Source organism: Populus alba, chromosome 7, assembly GCF_005239225.2.
Source record: "Populus alba chromosome 7, ASM523922v2, whole genome shotgun sequence".
Taxonomy (NCBI): domain Eukaryota; kingdom Viridiplantae; phylum Streptophyta; class Magnoliopsida; order Malpighiales; family Salicaceae; genus Populus; species Populus alba.
The window spans coordinates 10,675,378-10,688,674 of NC_133290.1; the positions used below are offsets into that span (position 1 = coordinate 10,675,378).

Here is a 13,297-nt window from a genome sequence, read left to right on the forward strand (position 1 = left end):
GAAATTGACATTGCAATAATTTTTTTTTTACTGTTGTGATTTAAAAAATTATAAATTAAAGTTTTTTTTAACTATAATAATGTTAAAAGTAATTTTAAAAAAAATTAAAAAATATATATATTTTAAACAAAAAAAAATCCTTTAAAAAACAACAAAAACTTTTCAACTCCCTGTCAAACACTATAGAAGCCTAAGACCCAAAACTGAATGTAAGAAAAGGATGCTAAAAGTTAAGATTTGAAAGTCCTATTATTGCCCCAAGCTACAGAATTGTCTGTTATCCTGATGCTCTCTCCTTTCGAGGATTCATGGATCCACACATCAAACTTTGCTTCCACTTTGAAGAAAAGGATTGGACAGTTGAGAGTAAAGTGGGGACATCAAATTTTCATTAGACTTGTAATTTGAGACCTTTTGCATCGCATGTAAGGTATATTACCTAAACAAAGAAACTGTATCCAAAATCAAAGTTTTCTTCTTTTTTCTTCTTGTCGGCCTTGAAAACTGCAATTCCAAACCAATTTCCAAAACTAAAAACAAACCCACTTTCCAACGATGAGGAAACAAGGTGCACAAACTAATGGACCACCAGAGGATGGAATGCACCACCTGTTACTTGGCGGTGCCAAACGCTCATGGCATGTATACTCCGAGCCAGTGCCAATGGATGAAAAAAGATGATTTTATTAGGAAAAATAATGAGAACAAAGGATAAGTGGTTAAGCACAATAGACTGAATTTACAACAGCAGCAGAATAGAAAGACCTCGAGCTCATGCAACCTTGAGGACGATCTACGAGGTTGGCCTCTTACAACTTGGTAACAAATTGCTTTAGACATCTGCCAAGGCTCATTGAGTTTCGGGTCCCTATAAATGATAACCAAATGCACAGCCAATCCATTTGCAGTGAAATATAATTAATTGAGCATCCATCAGGAGATAGGAAGCTGCGAGGAGGCAGACCGATCGGATTCTATCATGGATTTGATGTAGAATTCACCTGCCTTGTATGATGACCTAACCATGGGACCAGAAGCCACATATCGAAATCCCTGAATCATCCAAAGATAATAAGAATCACACAAGAAGTTCTAGTGCCAGCTACAGGCAAATTCAACAAAGGATGCTGCATCTGCCAACAAGCATATCTCCCAAGTAATAATCAATGAATATCAAGTATTGTGGCTGGCATCACTAATCAATTATTAATACAAGTACATGGAACATCCACAGATCAGATCAATATCATTAGATGTAGTAATACTTCCACGGTATACTGAGAAACTCGGAAGGCTAAATATCATTTCTATTTGTAAGGGTTATTTTGACAGTCAACAGTTGTGTCATACATGACGCTGGCAGCTGACTTATCATAAAAGAAAACAGGCACACCACGGACAAGCCAAAGAACTTTGAACATATTTCTTTGACCAGGTAAATGACAGCATCCACTGTGTTCAATGCATTAAACCAGCAATGCTTGTACATACATATAGATAAAGGTGGGCCCTATCAGGAGTTCAGCTGTTACCACTGATACTAGGATTAAAGAACCGCACAGCTTGAAATCCAGTTTATCACAGTACAAACAGTCAGACAATGGCAGGGAAGAAATTGCAAACATATTCAGATTTACAACCTAGTCCCATAAAATTAGTTCCCGAAAGAGCTAAAGACTGGGATCAAGGAAACTAATCAGTGATATATATATATTAAAGGCATCCAACTTTAACAAATGAATTGGTATCTAATAATCACAAATTAATTTATGTGGATGCTTCTTCCAGGCAACCAAATTAGGTCACCCACAAACCTCAAGCTCTCAATCAAAGAATTGAAACCAGACAATGACACAACAGAGAAGCAACAGAAAAAATAAATATATAAAGGTCGACTGTGTTCAAAATGGTGCTTTCATCTGCAATACTTGAATAGTCCTTCCGACATACAATACTTCTCCAAATTACAAATAGATTGGTGCAAGTGGCAGAGTAAGGACATATTTTAAAGGAATATCAAAGATACAGAAATGTACATGCATGCAATCTAACTTTAATGAATCCAGATAAACCTCAAACATAATTGACAATAATATCAAGAACATTAACAATAACAGCCAAAAACTTAGCTTCAATAAACATCAAAAGATGTACAAAGTCTTAAATAAAACCCTAAGAAGCCATTGCACTGTTACCCATATAAAAAAACCCAAATCTATGTAACGAAATTAATTACAGCATGGAAGACAGCCGCCCACCTCCCTAACTCACTGCCACTGATTCATCCTCTAGCATACATAGAATCAGTTATTTAAAAAGTCAAATAGATTGATACACTACGTGTGCTTTCCTTCATGGAACAAAATCAGATTCGCCACCAAATACAGAACTAAAATGGAGAGAATCTGGAGTTAACAATAGCTGCTATTAAAATATTTTTGAGTGAACGAACAGCAATTCATAACTTAAAAAAAGAGCGTAACTACCTCACACAATACATGGGGATTTCTAGTTTGCAATTTAACCAAAACTGAAACCATATGCATAAATCACAATTTAAAAAAATACAAGGCAGAAACATACCATTTCCATGCCAAGTGTTCTGTACTTCTCGAAAGCGTCAGGGGTAATGTATTCAGATACAGGCATATGACGTTTAGACGGTCTCATATACTGGCCAAAAGTCATCACATCAATACCTGCCGCTCTCACCTTTTCCATTGTTTTCACAACTTGTTCAGGCGTTTCCCCACAGCCCAACATTATTGAGGTCTTGGTAAGTGTCCCAGCTGGAGCATGTTCTTTAGCCATCACTAAAACATCTAAAGATTGCTTAAAATTAGCACGACGATCCCGTACAGAACTTTGAAGTTCTTCAACTGTTTCAATGTTGTGAGCAAAGACATCCAGTCCTGATGTTGCAACTTTCTCTACACAACCACGGTCTCCTCGAAAATCAGGAACTACACCAAAACATTGCAAACAACATTAGAAAAGCACTATAACATGTTAGAACCTGACAAAATCCAAAATGCCATGCTAATTATACATGCCTAAGGCTTCGATAAGCATGTTTGGCTTGAGTGTCTTCAACTTCCGCACAGTTTCCGCAAAATGACCACTCCCTTGATCAGTCAAATCATCACGATCCACACTCGTAATCACAACATAATCCAAACCCCACGACGCAATTGCCTCTGCCACATTAGTAGGCTCATTCGGGTCGGGCGGAGGAGGCGTCCGCGATGTCTTCACATTACAAAACCTACAACAAAATAAATCCAAACGTCCTACATTCATTACAACTATCATTCAAAAAATACTTATAAACTTTACAATTATTCGTATTACCGGCAGCCACGAGTACAAGTATCTCCGAGAATCATAATCGTAGCAGTGGCAGTGCCGGTTTCGCCACCGGACCAGCACTCCCCCAAATTAGGACATTTAGCTTCTTCGCAAACAGTATGGAGTTTCAATTCTCTCAATTTCTTCTTAATCTGAACGTACTTTTCGCCGCCCGGAATGGCTTCTCTCATCCATTTAGGTTTTGGGAGTGATTTCTTTTTTGTTCCAACTTCGACGGAGTAAGTGTTGTTGGATTGGAGGTCGATGAAATCGCCGAGCGTAGGGGATTCGGCGGCTAATCGAGCTCGCAGACCGGCTAGGGTTTCGGGGGATTGTGGGTGTTGTTTGGTCGAGGGTTCGGTTGTGGAGGAGGAGAAGTAACAATTTTTGGCTTTGGTGGTTGTGGATTTGAGGGTGCGAGTTGCCAAGGATGTGAAGCGTGATTGCATTGTTTGATTCGAATTGAAGAGGGGAGCGGTGCTGGTGCTGGTGCTGGTGCTGGTGAGGGGGGAGGAGAGGGAGGGAGGGATTTTGGGTGGGTTAGATTTGGTTGGTTGGTTGGTTAATTGTGGCCTGTGGGTGGGGATTTGCAGTTTGTGGACTCCCTGGATGGCAAATTTTTTTGTTTTCTTCGAAAAAATCTTAACTGCAGTGGAATTTTAAAAAAATAAAATAGAATCTCATGTATTCAAATCTTCTTAATTAAACTTTAATGAAATCTTTTTTTTTTTTTAAGAAAGACTTGAGATTAATAAATATGATTGTTTAGCTTGTATTTCAATGGACGACATCAAAGAAAAAAATTTAAGCAATAAACAAAATTTAAGGCTCTAATTAAATTAAAAAAATTTAATTTCAATGGGTGAATTTTATGGAGATTTAAGGTTTTGGATTAAAAATTCTAGAGTTCTCAGGTATGCTACAAAGCTAAGGAATTCATTGAATGGATAAATGAAGTGGAGAGAAGTTTTTTTAGTGTAAGTAAGTCTTGGAGCAGATAAAGGTAAAATTAATCATCATTATATTAAAAGGGAAAGCTTTTGCTTGGTGGGAACAAATAAAAAAGACTCAAAAGAGATAATGAAAATAAAATATTAGTGATTGGAAAAAGATAAAGAAAAATATGAAAGAGCTATTACTTCTTTTTGGATACACTCATACTTCATACCAACAACTTCACATATTAAGACAAAAAAAAAAAAAAGTATGTTAATGAATAAACTAACAATTTCTATCAACCGATGAAAAGGAATAATTTGTCAAAAATAATAATGAAGTAGTTAATGACCAAGTATTTGAGTGGATTAGAATAGTTCATTTAGGATGTATTATGCTTACAATCTTTATGGATGGTTTTAGAAGCTTGTTAAAAGGCTTTCACCATGGAGAAACAACAAACTATTAGAGTAACAATTCTAATTTAAAAGCTTCTAACTCTTCACCTAGCACGAGTTTTAGATTAAATAGTGTAGGAGCTACCTTGACATGACCTAGTTAAATTGGCAAGTCCAAAGAAAAAAAAATTAAAGAGAAAAAAAAAAAACAATACAGGTTAACAAGTGTTAGCTTGCAAAACCTATGATCTAAGTTATGGATTCCACTTGGTTCAATTAATTTTTATTTTGTTTTATGATAAGATAAAAAAAAAATCAATTCAAAATTAACCAAATATCAAAGGATAATATTAAACATAAAATTTCATAAAATTCCAAAACTAAATAATGGAATTGAAAAAAAAATTCATGGGCGTAAAGCTTAGGTGGCCCAAGTGTATAGGCTTGAGCCTATCCTGTATGATTGGACCAAGTATAATTTTTTTTCTTGTTTTGGGTTTACCCCCTATTTATTAAAAAATATAAGCATCAAATGGCTTGTTTCTTGCTATGACAGATGATGTGTCGTCTACTAGGCTACAATCTAAATTTTGGCCATTGCTTGAGTTTTTAGGGTGAAAAAATCATTTTCCAACCTATTTTCATCTAAAATCACCTCTCAATTACCTTAACAACCTCCCTAAACCACTTAATAACCTCAAAACCGTAAAAAAAAAAAAAAATTCAAATTCAAATGAAAGAAAAATATTTAAATCGAGCCTAATCTTTTTTTCAAGGATGTTTAAAGATAAACAACCATCATCAAACTCTTTTCATTGAACAAAACTCGTTGACATAAAAAATGAGTTTTGTTGTTGAAAACTAGACAAACCGATAATTTTCTTTATTTTTGTTGTTTTTCAATAAATTTCTCTTTCCTCTCTAAACCAAGGACTAAGAAAATTAAGTTTTTTTGCCAAAATTAAACTTGTTGTACTTTCATGGTTGATCATCTATTTTCTTTATATTTTACTTTTTAGGTCTCTAACTTGTAATTTAGTAGTTTTACCATAATTCCAAACTTAATTTCATCTAATTAGGATTGATAAAGATGTAATTGCAAGACCAAACAATTAAAAAAAAAAAAAAAAGGTTCTTCATTGATTATATAAATAATGAAGCACCATATATTTTTTTTCCATTTACTTTAGATGTATGGACCCACGCTATGATGCAGGTATGATTTTTTTAATAACAAATGACACCCACGTGCCAAAATTGAATATGAAACCAAGATATAACTCAATTCCCAGCCTATTAAATATGGAAACATGAGGCTGGGTGAAAAAAAAAAAACACCTAAAGAAATCTGTTTGAATTTGTTAAGCATGACAAACCTATAACCCTAATATTCAGGACCAAGTTAACCCGGGTTATCCAACTAAACTCATTGTCCAGTTCATGAGATCGGGATAATTTGATAGAAAAGAAAACAATGAAAATCACAAAGCCCATTTAAAAAAAAAAAAAAAACAAAGTCGACTCACGTGAACATTTCAAACTAGTGACCCAAATTATTAGATTTGAAGCATCATATCTGAAAAAACCATGAAACTCAATTCTCATTCAATCAAATATTTAAAGATAAAATTGAAAAAAAAAATTAAATTATACAAAAAAATTCAAAACAAAAAAATACCAAATATAATAATGAGGATCAAAATTAAAATACAAAATAAATTTATTTTTTGATTGAAGGATGAAATTGAAAAAAAAAAATTTAACAAAAGGACAAAAAGATAAAAAAAATAAGGATCAAAATTAAAATAAAAAATACAAGTATATTTTTTTATTGAAGGGTGTGATTGATATGAAAAACTAATTTAACAAAAGATCCAAAAAATAAAAAAATGAGAATCAAATTAAAAAAATAATATATGATGAATTAAGATTGAAGGGTGAAATTAAAAATTAATAAAACTTTTTTACAAAGAAATCAAAAATAAAAATTAGAAATAAAAATTGAAAATTAAAACATCAATAACAAAGATGATCGAACTGTACTTTTTAGGAGAGAAGAGATAATATATATATATATATATATATATATATATATATATATATATATATATATATATATATATATATATATATATAGGCAACAAACCACTCAACTGCCATTTACACACGTCTCACCACAGGAGAAGGACTCATCGGTGCTTCTAAAAATAATGAAAGGGTATTTTTTGCCGCTAAAAGATGCCCACATGCCTCCACTTGCACAACATTTCAACATGTTTTATTTTTTTTAAAAAAAATTTAAGTAATATTTAATTTATACAAAAAGATCAAGTTGCCTTACTAGTAACAAATAAATCATTGTGAAAAGACCAAAAGGTCCTTATACACATGTTTTGTTTTATTTTTATTTCAATGGCAAAAAAGGTAAATTTATTTCATACAAACCTTGATAATAAAAAATAATATTGAAATTTTATAAAAGTAAATACTAGGATATAAAAAGAAAAAAAAATTATTCTAGTCAATCAGTCCATTGGATTAGTTCACTGCAAAATAAAACAAAAACCTAGAGCTTAATTTTCTTTTTATTAACCGAAGAAATAAATTTGTGATTACCTTTTGTTTGTAAAATAATTTATGGGCAGTGAACTCTCTTGTCACCAATTAACTTTTTTATAGAAAAAAAAAAGATTGTTGTTAGGATTTTAATTTTTTGTTACTTAATTTTTTTTATGAAATTGTAAAATATTTTTTTCTACATAATTCAATTACAAAAATAAAATAAATTTGATCAAGTTTATTGTTACTTCATGGAAGAAAAAACCCAAATAAAATTACAATACACTGTAAACTAAAACTATAGGGAGCTCTTTTACTTTTTTCTTTTATTAACTAATATTCTAAAACATGTGGGAAAAGCACGGTTACTTTTCCCACATGTTTTTATTTATTTATTTATTATTTATTCTTGAATTTTGTGTTTTGTCTTTTTTTTTCTTTTTTCCCCCATTCTTTTCGTTCTTTTCATTCTTTTTTTGGGTTTTACATGTTTTATTTTTTCCTTTTTTTTCCAAGATTGTCTTCTTCTTCTTTTTTTTTTTAGTTTTTTTTTTGAATTTTTTTTTAAATTATCTTTGTTGAATTTTTTAATATTTAACTAGTTGAGAATTTAGTTATGTAGTTTTTTTTCTTTAAAACATTATAGAATTACTACAATATTTCCCTACATGATTTTTTTTTTTTATGAATTGTTTTCTTATTTTTTTTTCAAGAATGGTCTTTGTCAATCTTTTTTTTTTCCCATATTGAGCTGGTTGAGAATTTTGCTTCATAGTTTTTTTCTTTAAAACACTATGGATTATTATAATATTTCCTCACATGGTTTTTGTTTTGCTATAGTGCTTCCCCACATGTTTTTTTTTTCAAAATTATCTTTATCGATTTTTTTTTTAATATTGAGTTGGTTGATAATTTAGCTTTAACTTTCCCACATGTTTTTTTTCATTTGTTTTTGTTTTTTTTTTCCAAAATTACCTTCTTCTTTTTTTTTCTTTTTTTTTTTTGTGTTTTTTTTAGAATTTTTTTGTTGATTTTTTTTTTAATATGGAGTTGATTGAGAATTTAGCATTGTAGTTTTTTTTTTTTTAAAAAAAAAAAAAAAAACACGATGGATTGCTACAGTGTTTCCCCACATAGTTTTGTTTTTCTTTTCTTTTCTTTTTTTATGATTTTTTTTGTTTTTTTTTTTAGAATTGTCTTTATTAATTTTATTTTTTTCATAATGAGCTTGTTGAGAATTTAGCTTCATAGTTTTAAAAAAAAAAACATTGTGGATTGCTATAGTGTTGCCCTACATGAATTTTTTTTTTTCCAAAATTGTCTTTATTGATTTTATTATTTTTAGTATTGAGCTGGTTGAGAATTACAAATGTAGATTTCCTCATGAAACACTATAGATTGCTATAGTGTTTCCTTGCATGATTTTTTTTCCTTTTATTTTTTTTGTTATGATTTTTTCCAAAATTTTCTTTGTTGATTTTACTTTTTTAATATTAAGCTGGTTGAAAATTTCGCTTTGTAATTTTTTTTTTCTTGAAAATATTGTGAATTGCAACAGTTTTTCTCAATATAATTTTTTTTCTCACAAACTCACGACAAAGTACAAGTATGCCACAAGCCCGCGACATCACGCGGGCATGGCATCTAGTTGTTGTTTTATATATTATGGATTGTTACATTGTATATGTCTGCCTCCTTTTTTAATTATATAAAGCATATTTGTACATAATAATCCCTATAAAAATATTAAATCTTCATTTTAGCCCTTTAATGTTGATTCTTGGATCCCAGGGCAGAATCAATAGAAGGCAAGCAAAGGCTCGGGGCCCTGTCCTGTAAAGAAAAAATATGATGACTGATTATGTAGGTTAGTTTTTTATTGGTTAGTGATTAAGTGTGAGAAGATGTAATATTTAAAAGGTGGGCCTTCTAATAGTAAATATGTTTGTTATCCTTTAACTTTGAAACTATTTACGCGGAAAGAAAAAATATGAAGTTGTAAATAACTTTTTTAGTTGAATGAATTTTACCGCTTTCTCTCGCTGCAGCTCTAATATATAAGCTAAAATACATAAATAAGAATATAAATCACAAACGAAAAGATTGAAGCAGAGCACAACCAATTAATTCTTCTTTCATCAAACAAATCAAACAAATTAAGGTAATTGAGCATCGCTAACCCCAAAACTTAAAATTTATTTTTGTTTTGTTTTGGGATGTTTGTTAAGAATTTGATTAGGTTTTTTTATAATTCGATTATTTTTTCTTCCTTTTGTTTTCTTGCTCGGATCTACTAGTTTTACCAAATTTGTTTTTGAATTCTTGTTATAGTGATTGTTTTTTAATTAATTAGATATATTTTATTGGTTTGTCTTGATTATACTTGGATCTTTTTTATGTTTTGTTTTTAGTAGAGCCACCAAAATTACCAATTTTTTCTCATAATATATGTTTTGATTTAGGATGAACCATGAATAAAGTAAGAAGAATTGATTCTTTTTTTTTTTTTTTAGAAAAAAGAACAAATATTGATAACTCACAACCTAATAAACCAACTTCAATGTATAATGTTGGAAAAAAGAGAATAAATAATGCTTCACTTTATTATGGCTTACAGTTTGTGTTTCACGTGTTAAGAAGTATTAAACAATCCCTAGCTTTGACTTGGTAAGAGAAGAGGAGTATTTATTAGGAAAGCCAAGGGCCAGTTGTTGGGAGGCGGCACTTAAGGTAAGTATAGGATTGAGTTTCAAAACAAATGAGCCCTATTATTTTTTGACAGTTCATGTGATCCACTCTAGCCCCCGTTAGCATGGACGGGTCGAACATGCGAGCAATGTAGGCACTTGCTCACACTTCCAAAAAAAAATCAAATGAAATATATATCATGCCAAAATGGGTAAAGGGTTTTGATGGATAGAAAGATTAGGAAAAACTTAAAATATATTTATTTTGAGAATAAGAAAATAATTTCGAGGAATTATAATAGAAATGAGAAATAAAAGTTAAGAAGGAAGTGCTTGAAAAATTATTAGTGTAAACCCCGATTAAAAATCAATGATGTTATTGTGAAATTATAGTAAGTCTATAAATGAAACAAATGATCAAAAGAAAAATAAATATATTTTGGAATAAGAAAATGAGTCCAAGAACTTAGTAAAATAACTAATATGTCTCTAGCAATGACCAAATAAAAAAATTCAGATTTTGACATAAAATCACATATTGACCAGTTTTATATCATCAAGCATAACTCTTAATATGATCATTGGATTGAGTTGAATTTTATGAGGAGTCTCTTAACACATTGCTTTATTATGGGTTAAAACTTTAGGGTAATCAAAGTTTGAAAAGGCCATGCGAGAATATCAACAATTGGGCCAAAACTAAGATGTAGGTTCATTAATAATATTTTCATAAATAAGTCGGAAAACTAGAAATTCAGCTTTTTCTTTCCTTTTAAATTGCCGGCTAGTGCAGGAAAAAAATTAGATAAAAAAATTGAGAGTCTCCTCACTAAAACCGTAAAGAGAAACCAATATTTAAAACAATATAGATAAGAAACCTAACTCAAGAATTAAAAGGAAAATTAAGTGAATGAATGGAATAAAGAGAGGAAGCTCATGATATTAAGAGAGAGAGAAAAGAGTAACAAACTTTGACAGGGTAGCATTCAGAGTTTATGTCATTATCGAATAAGATATTATAAACTCAATTATAAAAGTTTAAGTAAAGATTAATAAAATTTATGCAAAATTCTTAAAATTTGAATTAGAATTATTAAATGTTAAATTGGAAAAAGGTAAAATTGTAAAAATGTGATGTTTTTATGATGAAATATGATGTAAATAACTTTAAGTAAAATATAATTGAAGAAGAAAAATTAGATATTTATGATAAAAGTAGAGCAGACAATTTAAGAGGGGGGGATGAGAATTTTTGAAATTAAAAAAAATGTTTGTTAGTTATGCGTATTTAATATGTGTTCTTTTTTTCTTCTTCTTTCCTTTCTTCTCAATTTAATTTTTTGCATATTGTTTTATAAATTTAAAGTCACATATATGATACATGAATCTTGTGAGTTATATATATATATATATATATATATATATATATTATTATTTTTTAAAATATTTTATAAAATGTGTTATTTATTAAAAAAATAACTATATTAAAAATAAAAAGTATTTTATAATATAATTAATGGGCTTTTAGTGATTGACAGCAAATCATCACAGAATATATCTATGCGCTCGTGACAATTTTATACATACACATACTTCACTTGAAAGTTCTATATTATCCTCCCGACAAATCTATTTTTGTCCTTGTAATTTATCAATGTTTAACTTCCACCCTCGTAGTATAAGAAAATTCAAATCTTTAATTTATTAAAAAATAAGTAAATAACTAACAAAATGCTAATCTTTTCCATATTTTTATTTTAGTCACGCCTTTTCCTGTAAAACCCACATAAAATATTGTAACAGAAACACTTAAAAACCTGAAATACGTTGTTCAAATGTCAATATTGAAAAGTTAGGCTAGTTAACAATTAGGGGCAAGGGTAGAACTTCTTGGAAATTAAGAGGGTAACATTGAGAAATTCAGAACTATAAATAATATAGAAGTGAAATATTGATGAAGAAGCTTCAGAGGAAATATGAAGACCGTATCCTTTCCTTTCTTACGTCATCTCTTCGGTACCTTTTCTTTCCTTGTCCTTTTTCTGATGAACCAAACCCACCCCACAAAGTCACTACGCACAAAACCACACGAAGGCACAATCTCTGTCTCCCGTTTTTTTTATATATATGTTTTCTTCACTTGTCTACCCGTATCCTCCCAGATCTCATATTGATTTCTTGTTCTACCTTTTCATATCTTTTCCTTTGTGTTTTATCTCCAATCTCAAAAGGGTTGTCTTCTTTCTTCTTCTTTTTTTCCTATAATATAATTCTGGATTTCTAGTTTTTCTTGTATTATCATATTCTTACCAGATCAGTTCTGTTTCTTGAAAAAAGTTGTTTTCCCCCTAAAATTTGAGTTTTTTTTTTTTTTAATTATTATTATGGAGCAAGAATCCCAAAAGAGAAAGCTAGAAGACAGCAGCAGTTACGAGGCACAAAACACATCAATTCTTTGTGTGAATAACTGTGGTTTTTTTGGAAGCCCCAACACTAATAATCTCTGCTCTAAATGTTACAAAGAATTCCTTCTAACCCAACAAGACACAACTACAACAACAATTGATGTTCCAGTTCATGTTGCCGAAAACAGTGCAGCAGCAGCAGCAGAAGTTGAAGGGCAACAAGAAGGAGGTGAAGAGGAGAAGCGGCCGGTGGTGGCGGCAAACAGGTGCAACTCCTGCAGGAAAAAAGTGGGCTTGACAGGGTTCAAGTGCCGTTGTGGACACACTTTCTGTTCGCAGCACAGGTATTCGGACAAGCATAACTGTGTGTTCGATTACAAGAGTGCTGGACAGGATGCTATTGCTAAAGCCAATCCTGTTGTCAAGGCAGATAAGATTGATAAGATATGATCCATAATTGACATGTTAGTATGTACTTTCTATTTTCTTTCAAGATGATTTTATGCGTCAGTCAAGGAGAATAATGTTCTCTCATTGGATATTTATTTGTTTGTTCGTGTCTATATGTACAGTTTGGTTGCTTTGCTTATTCCGTGTTTAACAATTTGGGGTTTAATGATTCTATTGTGAATTAGTGATTTTATATAGCAGTTTGATTGCCATTATTTTGTCGTGTTGCTTAATCATTTTTCTCTCTTGTAGTTTAGTCGCATAAATGAGACAATTTTAGATTAAATCTAGCCAGTAGTTATCACTAATCTGTTATGAGACTGGTGTCTCGAAGGAATCTTTATCTGGGCCATTAGTAATCTTTTCTGTAGTTACATATCTATCTCTAGTATGGAGGGGAAGAAACCATGATGATGCATATTGGAGTTTGCTTTGCTATAGTGTGTATACCTGCTGGTGGGATGGATTAAAAATTCAGGTTCATTGGATGCAGGCTGTTGAATACCAGAGTTTT

General features: G+C 30.8%; 2 protein-coding genes across 2 annotated transcripts; one reads left to right on the forward strand and one right to left on the reverse strand.

The window, feature by feature from the left end:
- Positions 1-664: 664 nt before the first annotated feature.
- On the reverse strand, positions 665-3,977 carry LOC118049649 (lipoyl synthase, mitochondrial). The gene is made up of 4 exons (XM_035059705.2): positions 3,352-3,977; positions 3,054-3,265; positions 2,584-2,963; positions 665-1,053 (listed from the first exon to the last, which is right to left on the reverse strand). The coding sequence occupies exons 1-4, from the start codon at positions 3,795-3,797 to the stop codon at positions 934-936; spliced, it is 1,158 nt and encodes a 385-aa protein (XP_034915596.1). The 5' UTR covers positions 3,798-3,977; the 3' UTR covers positions 665-933.
- A 7,979-nt stretch (positions 3,978-11,956) lies between these two features.
- Positions 11,957-12,998, forward strand: LOC118049650 (zinc finger A20 and AN1 domain-containing stress-associated protein 6). The gene has a single exon (XM_035059706.2). It carries the CDS (start codon positions 12,313-12,315, stop codon positions 12,781-12,783), a length of 471 nt encoding a protein of 156 aa, XP_034915597.1. The 5' UTR covers positions 11,957-12,312; the 3' UTR covers positions 12,784-12,998.
- The last annotated feature ends 299 nt before the right edge of the window (positions 12,999-13,297 follow it).

Excerpts from the sequence above, each read along its gene's own strand:
- LOC118049649 (XM_035059705.2), bottom strand. The coding sequence starts at position 3,797 with ATGCAATCACGCTTCACATCCTTGGCAACTCGCACCCTCAAATCCACA. Across the intron at positions 3,266-3,351 it reads ACTTGTACTCGTGGCTGCCG|GTTTTGTAATGTGAAGACAT; the intron begins GTAATACGAATA and ends ATTTTGTTGTAG. Across the intron at positions 2,964-3,053 it reads CATGCTTATCGAAGCCTTAG|TTCCTGATTTTCGAGGAGAC; the intron begins GCATGTATAATT and ends GTTTTGGTGTAG.
- LOC118049650 (XM_035059706.2), top strand. The coding sequence starts at position 12,313 with ATGGAGCAAGAATCCCAAAAGAGAAAGCTAGAAGACAGCAGCAGTTAC.